This window comes from Arachis duranensis, chromosome 7 (assembly GCF_000817695.3).
Source record: "Arachis duranensis cultivar V14167 chromosome 7, aradu.V14167.gnm2.J7QH, whole genome shotgun sequence".
In the NCBI taxonomy this organism is placed as follows: Eukaryota; Viridiplantae; Streptophyta; class Magnoliopsida; order Fabales; family Fabaceae; genus Arachis; species Arachis duranensis.
The window spans coordinates 56562141-56578214 of record NC_029778.3 but is presented as its reverse complement, the minus strand read 5'-3'; the positions used below and the strand labels follow the sequence as shown (position 1 = coordinate 56578214).

At 30.5% G+C, this 16074-nt stretch overlaps 1 protein-coding gene and 1 long non-coding RNA gene across 2 annotated transcripts in view; one reads left to right on the top strand and one right to left on the bottom strand.

Moving 5' to 3' along the window:
- The window catches only part of LOC107459105 (sugar transport protein 5), an 11364-nt gene extending 6409 nt beyond the window's left edge, over positions 1 to 4955 (bottom strand). The window contains exons 1-2 of the mRNA XM_016077317.3: positions 4792 to 4955; positions 722 to 1041 (exon numbers count right to left, since the gene is read on the bottom strand). Coding sequence (XP_015932803.3) covers positions 722 to 1041; positions 4792 to 4924 — 453 coding nt within the window. The 5' untranslated portion in view covers positions 4925 to 4955. The remainder of the gene's footprint in view (positions 1 to 721; positions 1042 to 4791) is intronic.
- Positions 4956 to 11695: 6740 nt separating this feature from the next.
- LOC110273782 (uncharacterized) lies at positions 11696 to 13410 on the top strand. Its single transcript, XR_008001282.1, has 3 exons — positions 11696 to 11837; positions 12048 to 12119; positions 13141 to 13410. It is a non-coding gene; the product is annotated as an uncharacterized LOC110273782 (long non-coding RNA).
- Positions 13411 to 16074: the final 2664 nt, after the last annotated feature.

The window sequence follows — 16074 nt, the reverse complement described above, 5'->3', positions numbered from 1 at the left end:
ATGACAGAGCACAATGGCGTCGTTTGATTCATGTAGCCGACCCCACTTAGTGGGACAAGGCTTTGTTGTTGTTGTTGTATTAGTTAATCTTTTAAAATTATTTTATTTTAAATTTTAAATTCTAAATATTAAATCTTAAATTATAATTTTTAAATTATTATAATCCTAACCTCTAAATCCTCAAAAAATAAGTTAAAAAACAACTTTATTCCCAATAAAAAAATTGGTAATTATTGACTAATTAATTAAAAATTACTTCCTATATTACTTCTATAACTTAGTAACTCATCCTAGATGAGTTTTGCTCTGTTGCCAAAAGAATTGTCTTTATTTTAGTTATAAATTGATATTCTATTATATGATAATTAAATAATGAGTAAGTATTATAGTACGTTGGTTCCTAATATTTTTTTCTTAAAATATCTTTTGGTTAGAGTAAAATAAGAGAAAAATAAAAGAGAACAAAAATTTAAAACTTTAAAATATAATTTTTATAGAAAATATTTTAATTTCTCTTTTCTTTTTTTATTTCTCTCCTAATTTCGCTCCAAACATACCTATCTGACTATTTTTTACTAATTTATTTTGATTAATAAATATTTTTGAACTATATATATATGTCATTCCAGCACAATTATTGTTATGTTATTCCTAAAACAAACATTTTAAATAAATTACCATTTATAAGCGAATTTAAAGTATGATTTATAATTTCACTCACTTGATTAGTAAAACCAACTCCAAAGCCTAACAAGATGCGACCCAATATGAGCATGACGATATTTTCAGCGCTACCATTAATGACCCCCCCGGCGAAGAAGATACAACCACCCAAGATCATGGTGTTTCTCCGGCCCAATGCCGTGGTGACTCGGCTAGCTAGAAGAGACGACAGCAGCCCCGCCAGGTAGAGGGAGGACGTGAACAATGTCAATACTTGACTATCATACACGCAGTATACGTTTGTTTCCGCACTAGCAGCTTTTCTAAGTATTGCTGGAAAGAATTTTTCAAGAAACGGCCTCATAGTTGTTACACCTTCTGAAATTTGAAAAGAAAAAATATTTTGGTGACTCAATAAAAATTAATTTAAAATAGTTTAAAATATCTTATTTTATTTTTTAATTATTATTTATCATATTTTGTATTTTTTATGTAACCTAGAAAAATATTTTAATATAGCAGTAACAATAGAATATTTATTCATAACACATGTCAGTTATCTTAATTATTTTTTGAATAATTAAAAAATGTTAAATATAATTTAAATTAGTAAAGTGATAAAATAAAGAAATAATCACTTCTAAATTAAAATAATAAAACACATATTTTATAAAAGTTACAAAATTAATAATGATTAAATAATCTCTCACTTTATCATTTTGTTAATTTCTTTTTTTTAGATGATCTAAATTCAAATTATACATATGTAGTTGAAAAAAGGGATGATCGAAAATTAAATGTTTTGTTTGCTTTATCTACTTATTTGGAAGCTTCAATTGGGTCGCTTTTGATTTTTTGTGTAGATGAGAGAAACGTGTATGATAACGGTGTGAGAAGAAATGTGTTTTATTTGATTACATGATGACATAAATTGAAAGTACCGATTAATTTGTATTATTTTGTTTTTTAAATAAATAATCACAAATTAGACGGTCCGATTTATAATTTTAAAAATAAAAAAATTTTTAATGTTAAAATTGGACCGTCCGATTTTTATTTTAATAAAATGATTTAATATATGACAAACGTTAATAATTCTGAGAGATTCATTAATTATTTTAATAGTTTCTTCAAAAATTTATTAAATTTTTACAAAAAATTTCCGAAACCCAATATCATGTCAGTCACCATATCAGACAAATAGGCACAGCCGTCATACAAGTCAATTGACAGTAAAAGGAAACAAAAAAAATTAATGTATTGAACTTTAATAATCTTTAAAAACTTAATTATCCACAGCACATTATTCGTCTTTTGCAAAATTTTGGTGCATAGTGATTATTAGTGCATGCAACCTTATATAATATAGCATCATAGATTTTAATAAGACTATACTTGGCTAGCAAATATAATGCACCAATACGAATAGAGATATAAGATACGATATAACATAAAATATATCCATACCTAAATTTTAAATCGTTTAAGACACGAGAACACCTATATATATAAATTATAAATTATTTTTTTTAAAACAATAATATTTTAATATTTTATTATTATAATTAAAGTCTTATTTTTTATATTTTGATAACACTCTTTATATATAACAATTTTTAAAAAACATTGTTTATCAATAAAAAAACATATCTACCGTAATCACCATACAACATATTAAAACTAAAATCATATATATAATATTTCTCTCATATTTTATAATTTCTCCCATATTTTATAATTCTAACCCGAATAAGTTTTGATCATTTAGGCTGGCTCAACAAAATAGCTGATTATCGCGTTTTTGGTCGAATGAAAATAAATTTTACTCAATTTTATATATTATTTATCATGTATTATTAATTTTATAATTAAAATATATCACATGTTATTTTTTTATTATAATTATAATAAATATTTTTTTAAATTAATAAATTCTTTTTTTTCTCTTCTTCTTTCTCTTTTTTTTCTTTTTCTCTCTCTTATTTTTTACTTATTTTATTTTTTTTATATATCATTATCAATAACTAATTACAAATTTAACAATCAAAATATACAATATCACATTCTCTAATTATAAATAAAATTAAAATATAATTATATTATATTACTAATTTAACAACAAAAATATTTCATATGACACTCTATATCATTAAAATTGAGACGAAATATTTTTTACTAAAATTAATAAATTCTTTTCTTTCGTCTTTTTATCTACTTCTCTCTCATTTTCTATTTTTCTCTACCATTCCCACTCTATATATAACTTATAATTTATATTTTATATTATTAATTTGACAAGCCAAAATGTGTCACAATATATTCTTTCATTATAATTAAAATAAAATATCTTTTTCAAAATGAGCAATCTCTCTCTCTCTCTTTTCTTTATCTTTTTTTCTCTTTTCTCTCTCATTATCTATTTCTCTCTACATTTGTATTCTATTAAAAATAAAATTAATAAAATAATATAATTCAAATAAATTCATAAAATTATAAATAATACACTAAATTTATAATTAAATATAATTAAAATTTATCTCATAATATTATTCACATAAAAATATATTATCATTATTAAATACATATTTTTTTAGTTTTTTTATTTAGTTTCATATTTTTACTGCTTATCTTTCTAATCTATATATATTTTTACTTCTCTTCTTTCAAATATTTATTACATATAATTTGGAGAGAATATTAATGTTATGATTAATAATTAGAATTAATATTCAACTGTTTTAAAATAAATTAATTTTGAGTTAATTTTATAACTATCAATATAATTTTTCTATACTAATATTTAATTATATTTTTATATATAAAGATAGAAAAATATATTTTTTTAAATAATAAACATAAAATTAATTATTTTTATTTATGCAATAAACTTAAAACCTAATTAAATATAAAAGTATAAACATTAAATTCTTTTAATTTTTTACATAATAAATGTTAAAATTAATTTTTAATAAAAAATTAATCTCTTTCACATGAAAATAATAACTAAAAAATTTATTATTTGACTTTTTTTTATCTACAAATACCTTAGTCTTCTTAATTGACAGGAACTTTTGTCTTCTATAACCTTTTTATAAAAGCAGTTTGGTTTTGTAAATCTTTTTTGTCATAATCTATAATATCGTGACAAAATTAACATAGTTTCAAAAAATTTATATTTTCGTAATGTTATTACGAGCAAAAACACTAGTTAGTCCAATACCAAACCACCAATTTTAATTTTGAAAAGGTCATTTCAAAAAATATATTGAATTGTAATTGTTATTTTTTTTAGTAGCATATAATATAAATAGTTGAAACTTAGAACAATACATGAATTAGAAGAAAAAATATATTTTTCGTATGACTATCATAACTAGAACCACAAACTAACCTTACATGTCTACCTAACGGTTTGCAACCTGAAAGACATCTTGACTGTTTGGTACCCTATTATTGAAAAATGCAAAGTAAGTTTGGTTTATTAGCATTTTCCCTTACATAATTTAGTCTCATGACATAACGAAGACCGTTAGATAAGGAATAGTCCAACCACATAACAACCTTACTATTACCTCTGTTTTTTTCCCCCTCTTTTTATGGTTTACTAATTTTCAAGATCTCTTCTACGGTGCTTAAAATTTACTTATAGGACTCAAAAATGAAGGGATAGATCCCACCTTACTTTGCACTACTTATTGACAAATTCAACAGAAATTCAATCGGTACCAAAAAAATCTTCCGCTTTATTTTCAAAAGCGAATTTACGGATTAGACATTGAAAATGTTACAACAATTAACTGACAAAAATGAATAGCATATATTAAACAATCACTTGACCTTACAGAAGGGGCTAAACCAGAAAATGGATAATTAATTGGATCGAAACACTTTGAATATATAAGAAAACAAAAATTAGCAAATCACAGTTGTGAAATTGTTGAGAATTAATTTTGATTTCTTGTACAATATCTTAGATTTGAGACCTATATGAATACGAAAAATTGTCATTAGAGAAAAAAAAAATTATTATAGACTGTAAGACTAACTACATATTTCGAAACAGAGAAACAAAACGCAACTGTGGGTAATTTAGACAAATTAAATTAAATAAAAGAAAAATGAAAATACCCGAAATCCCAATGTCATATCCAAAAATGAGTCCACCGGATGCAGCAACAATACAAGTGATGACAACGGAGAATGTGATCCTACCGTCGAATCCGTTAGCCGAAGCATCAATGGCAAATCCCCCTGCAGCCATTAATATATTTCGTTTATCTACTTCTCTACTGCTCTTGTCTAAGCCTTTCAAGTGTGGAAAGAAACTGTATATATAGAGGGTGAGGCGCGCGTGCGACTTTATTACTTTCTCTTTATTGTGCATAAATTGTCACTTGTCCCAATGCTATTAAATGTTAAATACTTAAATGCGATTTCGTCGACTACTTGACTCGGGCTCATGAATTTGATTATAGATTTATTATTGATATTTTACTTAAAAATGAGTATAATAAATGTATTTACAATTTGGTGGACGAATCACATCCAAATTTCAACACGCAGGAGGTGTGATGCATGTAGCACATGGAAGGTGTGGTTGACACGTGACGAAGTCTGCTTAGTTGGGTTTGTAGCATGTGGGAAAGGTATTGAGTCAACATGTAGAATGCGTGTTGACAACGAAGTCTACTTGGTTGGATCTGCAACACGTGGTGGCGTACTGAATCAGTACATATGGGACGTGTTGATACGTGATTCACTCTGATTAGTTGATGAAATAACACGTGGAGGGTATGCTGAGGGCTCCCCTCTATATAAGGCAAAGTTAGGTACCATTTTCATCGTGAAGAAGAATGTTATTTGTGTGTTTTTTAGTGTGTTGATAGTGTAATAGAAGGTACTGTAAATTTGGTAGTGTATTGCAACGGTGAGATTATACGGAATACTCATGAGGGAGTGAGGTTTGTGCGTTAGAATTCGTTTTTATTTGTGGTTCCATGCACCATGATGTTAATGGAACTTCAGAACAGTCTCTGTCAAAGTATGGAGAACAGTATGTTGAGGAGAGTGAGCAGTATTATATACCGAAATTCGGTTGTAGTTTTTGGTGGTTTAATACAGTTTGATATTATGCCGATCATTGACGAAGCGAATATGCAGAATATGTTCTAAATTCACCGCCAGACTCAGATGCGACAGCCACAGATTGAGCTATGTGTTGAGTTTGAAAACATAGAGGCAGATGGAATTCAAAATGATTTAGATATAGAGGATGATAGAGTTGCATGCACGAAGGAATGAATAGTGACAGCGAAGAGGACTTCGAAGCCACTTATGAAGCCGACGACGAAGACGAGGATGGTGTTGGGGGAGTTAAGGCAGCAGCGGAGAATGTAGTGGTTCATCCATTAGTTAGTCAACCGATGAACATTCCACCTTTTATGCGTAACTTGGATCTTGACACCATGCATGCAACAGAATTTTCGGAATATGCAAACATAGGTACGTGATGAGTGAATAATATGTTTTTGTTAATTTATATTTTGGATTGATTAATGAATTATGATTTCTTCTTTCTGTAGGTGTTGCTGATCTTGAGGACGAAGAGTTCAGGACTGAAATGGATTATAGTTCTAGAAAGTCGGTCGTCGCAGCAATTAGAAGTTACACTATTTCTAGAGGAGTTGACTACAATGTGTATGAGTCTGAGCCACAGACGTTCTATGCAAAATGCAAGACATACGGGCGTGAATGCGAATGGCTTATCCGAGCTAGCTTGATACGAAAAAAGGTTGTTGGGAGATACGCAGATACAACGGTAGGCACACGTGCACAATGGGAATGATTTCACAGGATCATTCCAAGTTGGACTCGGATAAAGTTGTTGAGGCTATAAGGCCATTGGTCAAGACCGATCTATCCATCAAGGTGAAATCTATAATAGCGAAAGTCCAGTCAAGGTTCAACTATACCATCAGTTACCGAAAGGCTTGGTTAGCAAAGCAAAAGTCTACAGCCAAAGTTTTCGGTGGTTGGGAGGATTCTTACCAAGTTTTGCCATGGTGGCTCTCGGTCATGGTTCAAAAGATTCCTGGTTCAATTGTCCAAATAGAAACATGACCATTGTACAATAGAAGTGAGGAGGCAGATGGTATCAGAATACTTCATCGTGTATTTTGGAGTTTCAATCTATGTATTAGGGTGTTCAGGCATTGCAAGCCTTTAGTTCAAGTTGACGGCACACACCTATACGGAAAATACAAAGGTACACTTCTGGTTACTGTTGCACAAGATGGAAACCAGACATTGTGCCTATCACTTTTGCCTTGGTGGAGGGGAGACAGCTGATACATGGCACTTCTTTATCAGAAATCTGCGAATGTATGTTGTTAGAAGAAAGGGTGTGGGTATGATCTTAGATCGATATGAGTTAATCCGGGCAGCAGTAAATCATTCAGGAGGTGACTGGCAACCTCCAAGAGCATGGTGGATGTTTTGTATAAGGCACATCGGCAGCAACTTCTTAAAGGCATTCAAAGTTTCGCACTTACAAAAACTTGTTGTCAACATAGGGTATTCAAGGACAGTGGAGGAGTATAACATCAACTATAAGAGGTTGGAAGAGCGAGCCGAGACATATGCCAAGTGGTGCAATGCCATTGGACTTAGATACTGGGTATTGGCATTCAACGAGAGACATCAATGAGACCATATGACGATGAACCTTGTTGAGTGCATTAATTTAGTGTTGAAGGGTGTCCAAAATCTACCTGTGTTGCTGCTCTTACAAATGCAAGCGTGCTGGATTTACTTACTCCATATTTGCACAACAGTGGATAGAAGCAAATATGCAACAGGCTGGGAATACAGTTGTGCACTGATTTGATAGACGAAATGAGGTATCTGAGATGCACGAAATGACTAGCGAAAAGGTGTTAGTTGTTGATCTTGCGTAATGGACGTGTGACTATGGGCACTTTCAGGTGGAACGACTACCATGTTACCATGTTATTGCTTGCTGTGCTAACCAGCGTCTCGATTGGCAGTTGTATATGCATGATGTGTATAAGATGACAGAGATTCATAAGGTCTATAGATTTGAGTTCACACCATTAGGCGATCCAGAGACATGGCCTCTTATGAAGGACCCACATTGGTCGTTAATCCCGCCTTGAGGCGAACGTCGAAAGGTCACGCCAAATTGACCCAATACTTGAATGAAATGGACTTATGCGACATGCATGGTCCTCGAATATGCCGTATCTATGGTGCTCAGGGTCATAGTTAGAGTCGATGTCCGCAGCGTGCTAGATCGAGTGGTGTTGGTGACGATGGTGGTCCCTATGTCTTTGTTGGTTTTCATGTTTGTCAATTAATTTTTTTGATGTTCGTCGTGTTTGTATTTTTAAATTTGGGTTTTTTCAGTTGATGTTTTTTATGTTCATCATGTTTGTATTTTTAAATTTGGGTTTATCCATTGATGTTTCTGATGTTTTTAATGTTAGGTTAATATTATCATTTGCTACCTTTGTGAGGTAAACATAAAAAAATATTAACTAAGATTTTCATTCACCTAATATTGAAACCATAATTAAAAATAAACATAAGTAAACATACAAAAGATTAACTACGAATTACATTAACTTAATTCTTAAAATTAAACCTAAAAATCCTAAACCCAAGTTCACTTCTTTCGAACCAACCAGTTCAATCCATTGCCCATCATGCCCTGACCGAACCGCAACGGAGTAAACCTATTAGGTGAATTTCGTTCCGTTTGTAGGTCACTCGGGTGATCCTGAACTGAGTCATCCACAGCCAGAGTGGCCGACCTGTAACAACTCTAATTTTTGCACTAACGCGAGTTTTTCTTAAAATAATATTTTAAAGCGATTAGTTTTATTTTGACGAGTTGACTTCGAATGCCGAAGTAAAATAAATGATAATCTAATTTTATTATTATGTTATTTATTTATTTTACTTGCTCTAGTTATAATAGAGTCTAGATAATAATATTAATATTATTATCAAGTTCGACTTTTGTCGATATAAGTAATTATCGGTATTTTTTGATGAGTTTAGAGCTACTAAAACTTCATCAAATATGTTTTAANTGTGTCTTTTAATTAGCATTATAATTTAACAATGTTCATCTTATTCTTTCTCTTTGGCCGAGCCATTAAGAGAATAGAAGAAAGAAAAATACAAACAGGATTCATGTATTTTGATTTATGATTCATCCACCAAGAATTTCATTAGCATGGCTTATATATATCTATCTATTACTTGTATAATAGCCGTGGCTCATTAGGCCACGCGTCACTCTCACGTTAATTTGGAATAAAAAAATGAAAAAAGAGTAACCCTAATCCCCTCATTCCCTTCGTTCTTTCCTCGATTGGCTATTCTCTCCTTCTAGCCTGGATCATTTTCGTCGTTATTGTGACCTCGATCCTTCCCTTTCCTCTGTGTGACACTCTCTTTCTCTCTCATTTTTTCACTTTCTCTTTCACGGTGTTGCTCTCGCTCTCACGGTATTGCTGTGCACTAATCCTTCACAGCCGAGATGGGCTATAATGGGGCGGAGGACAGGTCGAGACTTCTCCTCCTGAGGCTGTGACTCTTCCTCTCAAACGCAGCAGTAGCGGAATGATCAGAAAAAGAGGGCGATGAGGAGTCGAAGAGGCAAGATGGACTATAACGGGGTCGAGGAGGGCTCGACGGGAAGGGAGTTCTCCCTCTGAGGCGGTGAGTGTGACCTCTGGCCGGTGTGTTCTCTCTTTCTCTGGCCTACTTCCTCTTAGGGTTTTTTTCTTTTTTTAAATTTTGTTTCAGGTTTCCAAATGGAGGCATCGTGCAAGGAGCTTCTAGATCTGATCCAGCCCCTGATGAGCATAATCACCGTGCAACTGATTGAGATTCCTTCTTTTGATTTGGAGGTGAATGATGGGTTGGCATGAACTACAAATTACTAACAGTTTTAGAATTAAAATGTAATGGATGTGTTGATTTTGGAATGTGATTTCTCATTGGTAGTTATTGTTTGTGTCTTTGCGACTGCAGTGGAAAGTGTGAGGCTCTGCAATATGAAGCTGTGTTGGGGAGTGGTGGATGTCGTGGAGCTATGATTGATCCTTCAAGTGATATCCATAATCAACCCAACAATGAAAATATTGATAGTTTTGAAAATGTTTATTCCCATTCCATGAAATCATAGGCTTCTTCAAATGATGTTTTGCCTTTACAATACTATACAAATGAGAATCAGATATCAGGACTCTGGAGTTCACAATGCTGGTGTTTAGGTTACGCTACGTCTGTGGTACCTTTGGAAGCATCGTGCTCTGGTGAAAATTCTTTTGCCTTGTAGGATTCTGTAGGTAAGGATATCCTGTGTTAGAAATTTCTCTATGTATCCTTTACAACTATTATTCACATTGGCTTTTTAAAATTCGGTCTTATCTTCTGCCTGATTATATTGTGTCTCAGTTGACAAGAAAAGCCATTTCTCCAGTAATAAAGGGGTTAGTTCCTTGTCTTCTTCCTCTACTGTTGTAATTTTTAAGGCCTTAATTGTTTCTCATCTAAATCTAACTATTTGTGTCTCATATCGAAGCCAATGATTGGTAACTTGATTGGTTTGTAAGATCAATATTCTTTGAGTTTTGCAAAAAGAAAAAGTTTTATCTTGCCAATACATGAATATATCATGGAAGTGATGTTCACTTTCCCATATCAGCAGCATTTGTACTTCTTTCTTGTGTTTTCGTGCATCTCTAATCCTTATTTCAGTGTTAATGGGACTTTTCTTGTGGCAGGTTGGGCATTTGTTGATTCTATTCTACATAGATTAGCACCTCTTTGGGTGGATGCTAGAGGATTAGGATTTACTTGGAATTACATTCTACAGGGGATGAAGAGGAGAGCAAGATCTGAGAGAAGAGTAGGCAGACAACGAGAAGCGAGCTTTAGGAGCAGAGGCGAACAGGACTTTCACAGTGGAGAAGAAGCTCTCATGCCAATGTCAAATATGGTTACTACGGTATGTGTTTCTTCTACTGCTGCTCAGTCATCGTTGTCTTTTCGCTATGTTCTTATTTAGAAGGCTCAACTAATTTGGATATAACTATTTAGCTTTTCTTTTTTATTGACCATTGTCGATTTTAGATGCACTAAATCATGCTGCTGTAAGCGAAGAGGAAGCAGCTTGGTAGCAAGGTCGTGACGCCAGAAAGCTAATCGGTGGAGAGATTCACCGTTGGAGCTGGAAGAAAAGAATGGTGGTAGATATCTTGCCATTGAAGATGTTATCGACTGTGAGGCAAAGGTAAATTTTTTAATTTCAAAATTAAAAAATATTAATTTTTTTCCTAATCTTCTGTTTTTATTTCAAAACATTTGTTTCCCTTCTTTTAGTTTGTTTCATGTGTGTGTGTTTGGATTTAGGTCAGATCAAAGCAGGAGTTCCTTGCAGAGGCAAGCCACTAGAAAAGTACATCTAGAACTTTTTCTTACTTTTTATGCTGATGGAATATAGTGCACTGTTATTTCTTCACCTAAAATCTTATTTTGATTTGTTTAAGCTGATTTGTTTCATTTTATCTTTTTGTTTTAATTTAATTGTTGCTTTTGTTGCTGAGAACGTTGCATATGGTTATGTTGTTTACTTGCTTTATTGGTTTGTTGAACTATAGACCGTAGATCTAGCATCATATAGTTATGTTACCTTAGCTTCCTTATAATTGTGGTTAATGGGTTATAGTTGTGCCCTACTTGTTGATGGAGGGAAAGAAATTTTAAGATTTTCAATTAAAAGATAAAATAACTTTTCAATTTATGGGGAAAAGATGCTCTTTTTATTCTTTGTTCTGCGTTTTCTGTCTGCATTGTCGTTTTCTTTGTTGAAGAGATTGCTTTTGTGTCAAAGTTCATTACTTTTATTGATCCAACAATGTGTGAGCTGCTTTTCAATTTTTTGAACATTGATACATGGAAATTTCATTTTTATCATTGTACAATTTCTATAGGTTGAAAATACTCGGATGTGGCATAGTCAAGGTCTTACACTATGTGAACAACATTTGATTTCAACAGATATGATGAGTAGGCAATACTCTTTGGTGAATCTGTGAGAACATGCAAATAAAAAATAATTTGAGTCTAAGGCATTTGATGTAAGTATTTCTGCTACCTTTTAATTGCTTTATTGATTTATTTTTACTATTCTAAAATCTTAAGCTAAGCAAATGAATTCAATCATATAAAAGAAACAATGCCGCAATATTTTTAATATAAAAAGTGTTATTATTCTTACTTTTTTGTTACTACTTTCTATAAATTAGCATTCAATCTAAACACATGGTTATTATTTGATCATATTTCAGTTATATAAATAATACTCACCAAATAAAGGAATGCTGGAAAATTTTATGAATGAAGCTCATGAGAAATTGAAGGTTTTTTCATTTGCTTTTATTTTGATTTCGTCATTCATAAGTATCTTTGTAAGGGGATAAGTTATATTAGTTAGTGTAATTTGAACTTATTATTTTTATTAATTCATATGTTTCTTTGCTAATTTTTTTATTTAATTTTTTCATTCTGTTTGAATTTAATTTTTTATTCTTTTTTTCTATTTTTCTTAGGTGTTTAAAGTATTTTTTGAGATAAAATTTATTTGATTTCTTTGCTTAGAAGATTCCTCAGGCTATTTCTTGCATGTATGTTAGTAGTAATTATTTAATAACCCTTCTTGATGTCCAAAATCAAAGAACTTAGGTCATTTATACACTATCTTCTGTAAATTTTTATTCGAACTGGTTTAATGTTCTTTGGCCATTAAATTTACAGACTTTCACTTTTTATAATCTGAGATGAAATTTATTTTATTACTTTGTTTTTTGGTCTCTCTAGCAAAAAAGAACAATGGGGAAATTGGATGAATTTTTGTAGTTTCAAAGCCTGAGATCAGGATTTTTCTTATTTGCCTCTAAATTTTTTTTATCATCTTTAATTTGGTTCAATAGTTAGTCTTATGCAATGTGGTCTTCGTTTCTTTTTTCTTGAATGAAAATAGAAAATTGGTTGGTGATTGAATATTATGGAACTCCCATTTGTATTGGTGCAAAAATGTTCATGATTTGTTCAATTAAATTTGACAGTCGGTTACTATCTGATTGGAATTTGGCTAAATATTTGTGCAAGTGATATATATTAGATACACGCGTGGAAGAAAAGAACAAAAAGTAAAATTGATACTGATATTATTGGGTATGTGCGTTGGGCCTTTTGTATTGGAATAATTTAGAAATGACATTATTTCCTCTAAAAAATATGGAATATTATGGAAGAAATTATTTACTTTGTATTTATAATGCATGTTTACTTTACAAATAGATGTCTTATCTATTTTTATTGAAATAATTATGCAGAAGTTGGAAAGGAAATTTGTTTTTTATGGCTCAAATGCTTTTGCAGAATCTAATGAAAAAGAAATGCTTGATAAAGGACAAACATGGTTCCTGAGATTGCATAAGGATATTCCTTTCTTGCACCTTATAATTAACAAAAAAGGTATCTCGCATAATTTATGATTTGAAATCATGTATTCATTTTATTACATGTAACTTTTGTAAATTAAATTACTACTAAAACTTGAAAGGTAGATGCAATGATGAAAGTTATCCTTTTATGTCATTTCAAGACATGATCTAAACATATGGTGCTAATCTTTGCTCTTTTATATATTTTTTTGCAACGATGAAACAGTTATTTTCAGTAGCTAAAGAATTTGATTACTCTAAATGGATTCAATTTGATACTCCAGTTGTTCAAATAAAAGTAACAAATAACATCCTGTGTTTTGGCTTTCTTTTAATTTTAATGCATTCTCTTTTTGTTAAAATGCCTATTGCTACTCAAGAAAATGAGAATTTATGTTAAAAAATTTTTCAATCACCAGACAAATATACAGGTTTTAAAATTATGAAGTGTAGAGTATGGAGGAGGATAGCAACTTGAGGGTCATTTGTTTTACGACAAAGGATTTTAGCGTGGATCACTTTCTGTAGGTAAGTTTAAGTTTCGCCTGTTCTGTTTATTTTTTAAATATTAGCTTTTAGGATTTGCTTTCTGACTTTGCTCATTTTGATTTTTTCTCGCTTTATTTTGTTCCAATATTAAAAGGTTAGTTTGTGTGTATGGAATGTTCACTGTTTTTTATTCATATTTCCTAAAAGAATTTAGTATGTTATTTTTCACAATTTAGGAATTAGGTTGAATAAGTTCTGTAGGTCTGGGATTTAGAGTTATGCATGTGTCGGATGTAGATTAGATGAAATGTTGTGTTTCTTTTTTATTTCACCTTTTGTTTATGTATTTTTGCCATCTGAAACATGTATTGTGGAAGCATTTTTATGAGGTGATACTTTGCATGATATCGATTTTTATTGGTTTAAAGTTGATTGAGTTAAGTTATTGTGGCGTATTAAGCATTGGCAATTGATCTATAAATTTATTAATATTTGATGTCTATGACCAATTTGAGTTTAAGAAAATAATCTCACTTCATATTATAAGAATTAGAACTAATAAAAAGGAGATAGATAATTGGGTATTAGGTAAGAGAGATGTTATATTTTTGCTCCATTTATGTTTAATTTTGAGATTGGGTTACTATCTTTCATTGGTTGATTCAGAATTTTTTCACTTTTATCTGGCCATTGTATTTTCTAATAGAGTTTGTTTTATTAATTGTAGTTTGATTTTCCTTCATCTTTTTCATTCTATTTTAAAATAAGAACTCCCATGGATATGATAAATAAGATTAATCTTGAGAAGGAAACATTGAGTCTTAAGGTTAGGGTGATTAGGCTTTGGACTATTTCCAATTTCAGTGGTCAGCTCTTCTCAAATTCTACCATGTTGATTTTAATTGATGAATCATGGAGTTCTTGTGCTCCAAGCATGTCTCAATTAATATATTATGGTCTAATCTTTTGTTTTAAATGTATTGTTCTTGGATTGATTTGGGGTGTTTTTTTTGTTGTGTTTGTAACTCTTAAACATGTGAAATTTAGCATGCTGTGTCCTTATCTCATTCTCGCTTTAATCTACTCCTGATTTTTTGTATTTAATGTTTGGCTCTTTGTAGTTTGTCTTATATTTTGTCCTTTTTATTTTTCAAACTATTATTTCATTTAATATGTGCCAATTATACATTTTCTTTCCTTGGTCAGTGATGCCAAATTTGATACAAATTATCTTGTGTATTTACAGAGGTGTAAAATACAAGTTACTGTTCAGAAGCCTAGGATTTTGTCGGAGGGTTAAGTATATGTGATGAAGCACTTTTCTTATATTTTGATTTTGTGATTCTGAATAATTATTTGTACAGTTGTTAAGTCACCTATATAATTATATTACTCATATCACCTTTTTTTAAACCATTAAAGTTATTACTTTACATGTGTCATTTTTGAAAATGATTCATTATGCCGTAAGCTTATCCACTGGGATTCATGATTTAATTATGGTTGGAAATTAAGAAAGAGAAAAAAAGAGGAAGAGAGTATCTGTGGACTGTAAACACCCTTTGAGAATTCATGTTTTTTAAAATTTTAATATAGAGCTAGACTAGAATGGTATGAGGCTATTAGAAATTTACATTTTCTACAAAATGCATTTTTTATTTTTTACAAGTGTTGTTTGAGTTTACCTCTTTTTTTTTTTTTGCAATTGTTGTTTGAGTTGACCCCTTTTTTATATTGTTATTGTACAACTCTATACTTTAATTTTATGTCTTTGTTGGTTGGATAGATATTTTTAGTATTAGTAGTATAAGTCACATGATTTGTTGAATTTGATAGGTTGAAAAAAATTTAGAGGCACATTAGGAAGTATTTTTGGAATACTACTCTTTATTTTTCAAATGGTATTAAAAGTAGATTATATTTTTGCCTTACCTTTCAAATAAAAGGTAAAGCAAAAAGCAACATCCGAAAGTAAAAAGTAACGTCTTCTACAGTGCTTTCTTTAAATTAAGTTAGGATTAAATTAAAAGGTAATGGTTAAAATATTTAAAGGATAGTTCAAGTTGAAAAAAAGCTTTGTTTTTATTTCTGTATTTCTTTTTTTCATCTTGAAAAATAAGTTTGATGAGAGATTTTGGACATTTATTCTTTTTCTTTTTTTCAATCAACAAATAAATAAAATCAAAGGTCAAAATAGTAGTTTTTTTAAATCTTTAAGTTCCTCATCTTTTTATTCACTGGGTCTTTTAAATTTTATAGACTTTAATTAGCATTGAAAAATGATAACTTATATTTTTGTAAAAATTTTTTTATTTAAGAAATAAATTATTTTAACATAATAAATAAAAAAATTTATATAAATGATATTGGTTATGGTTCT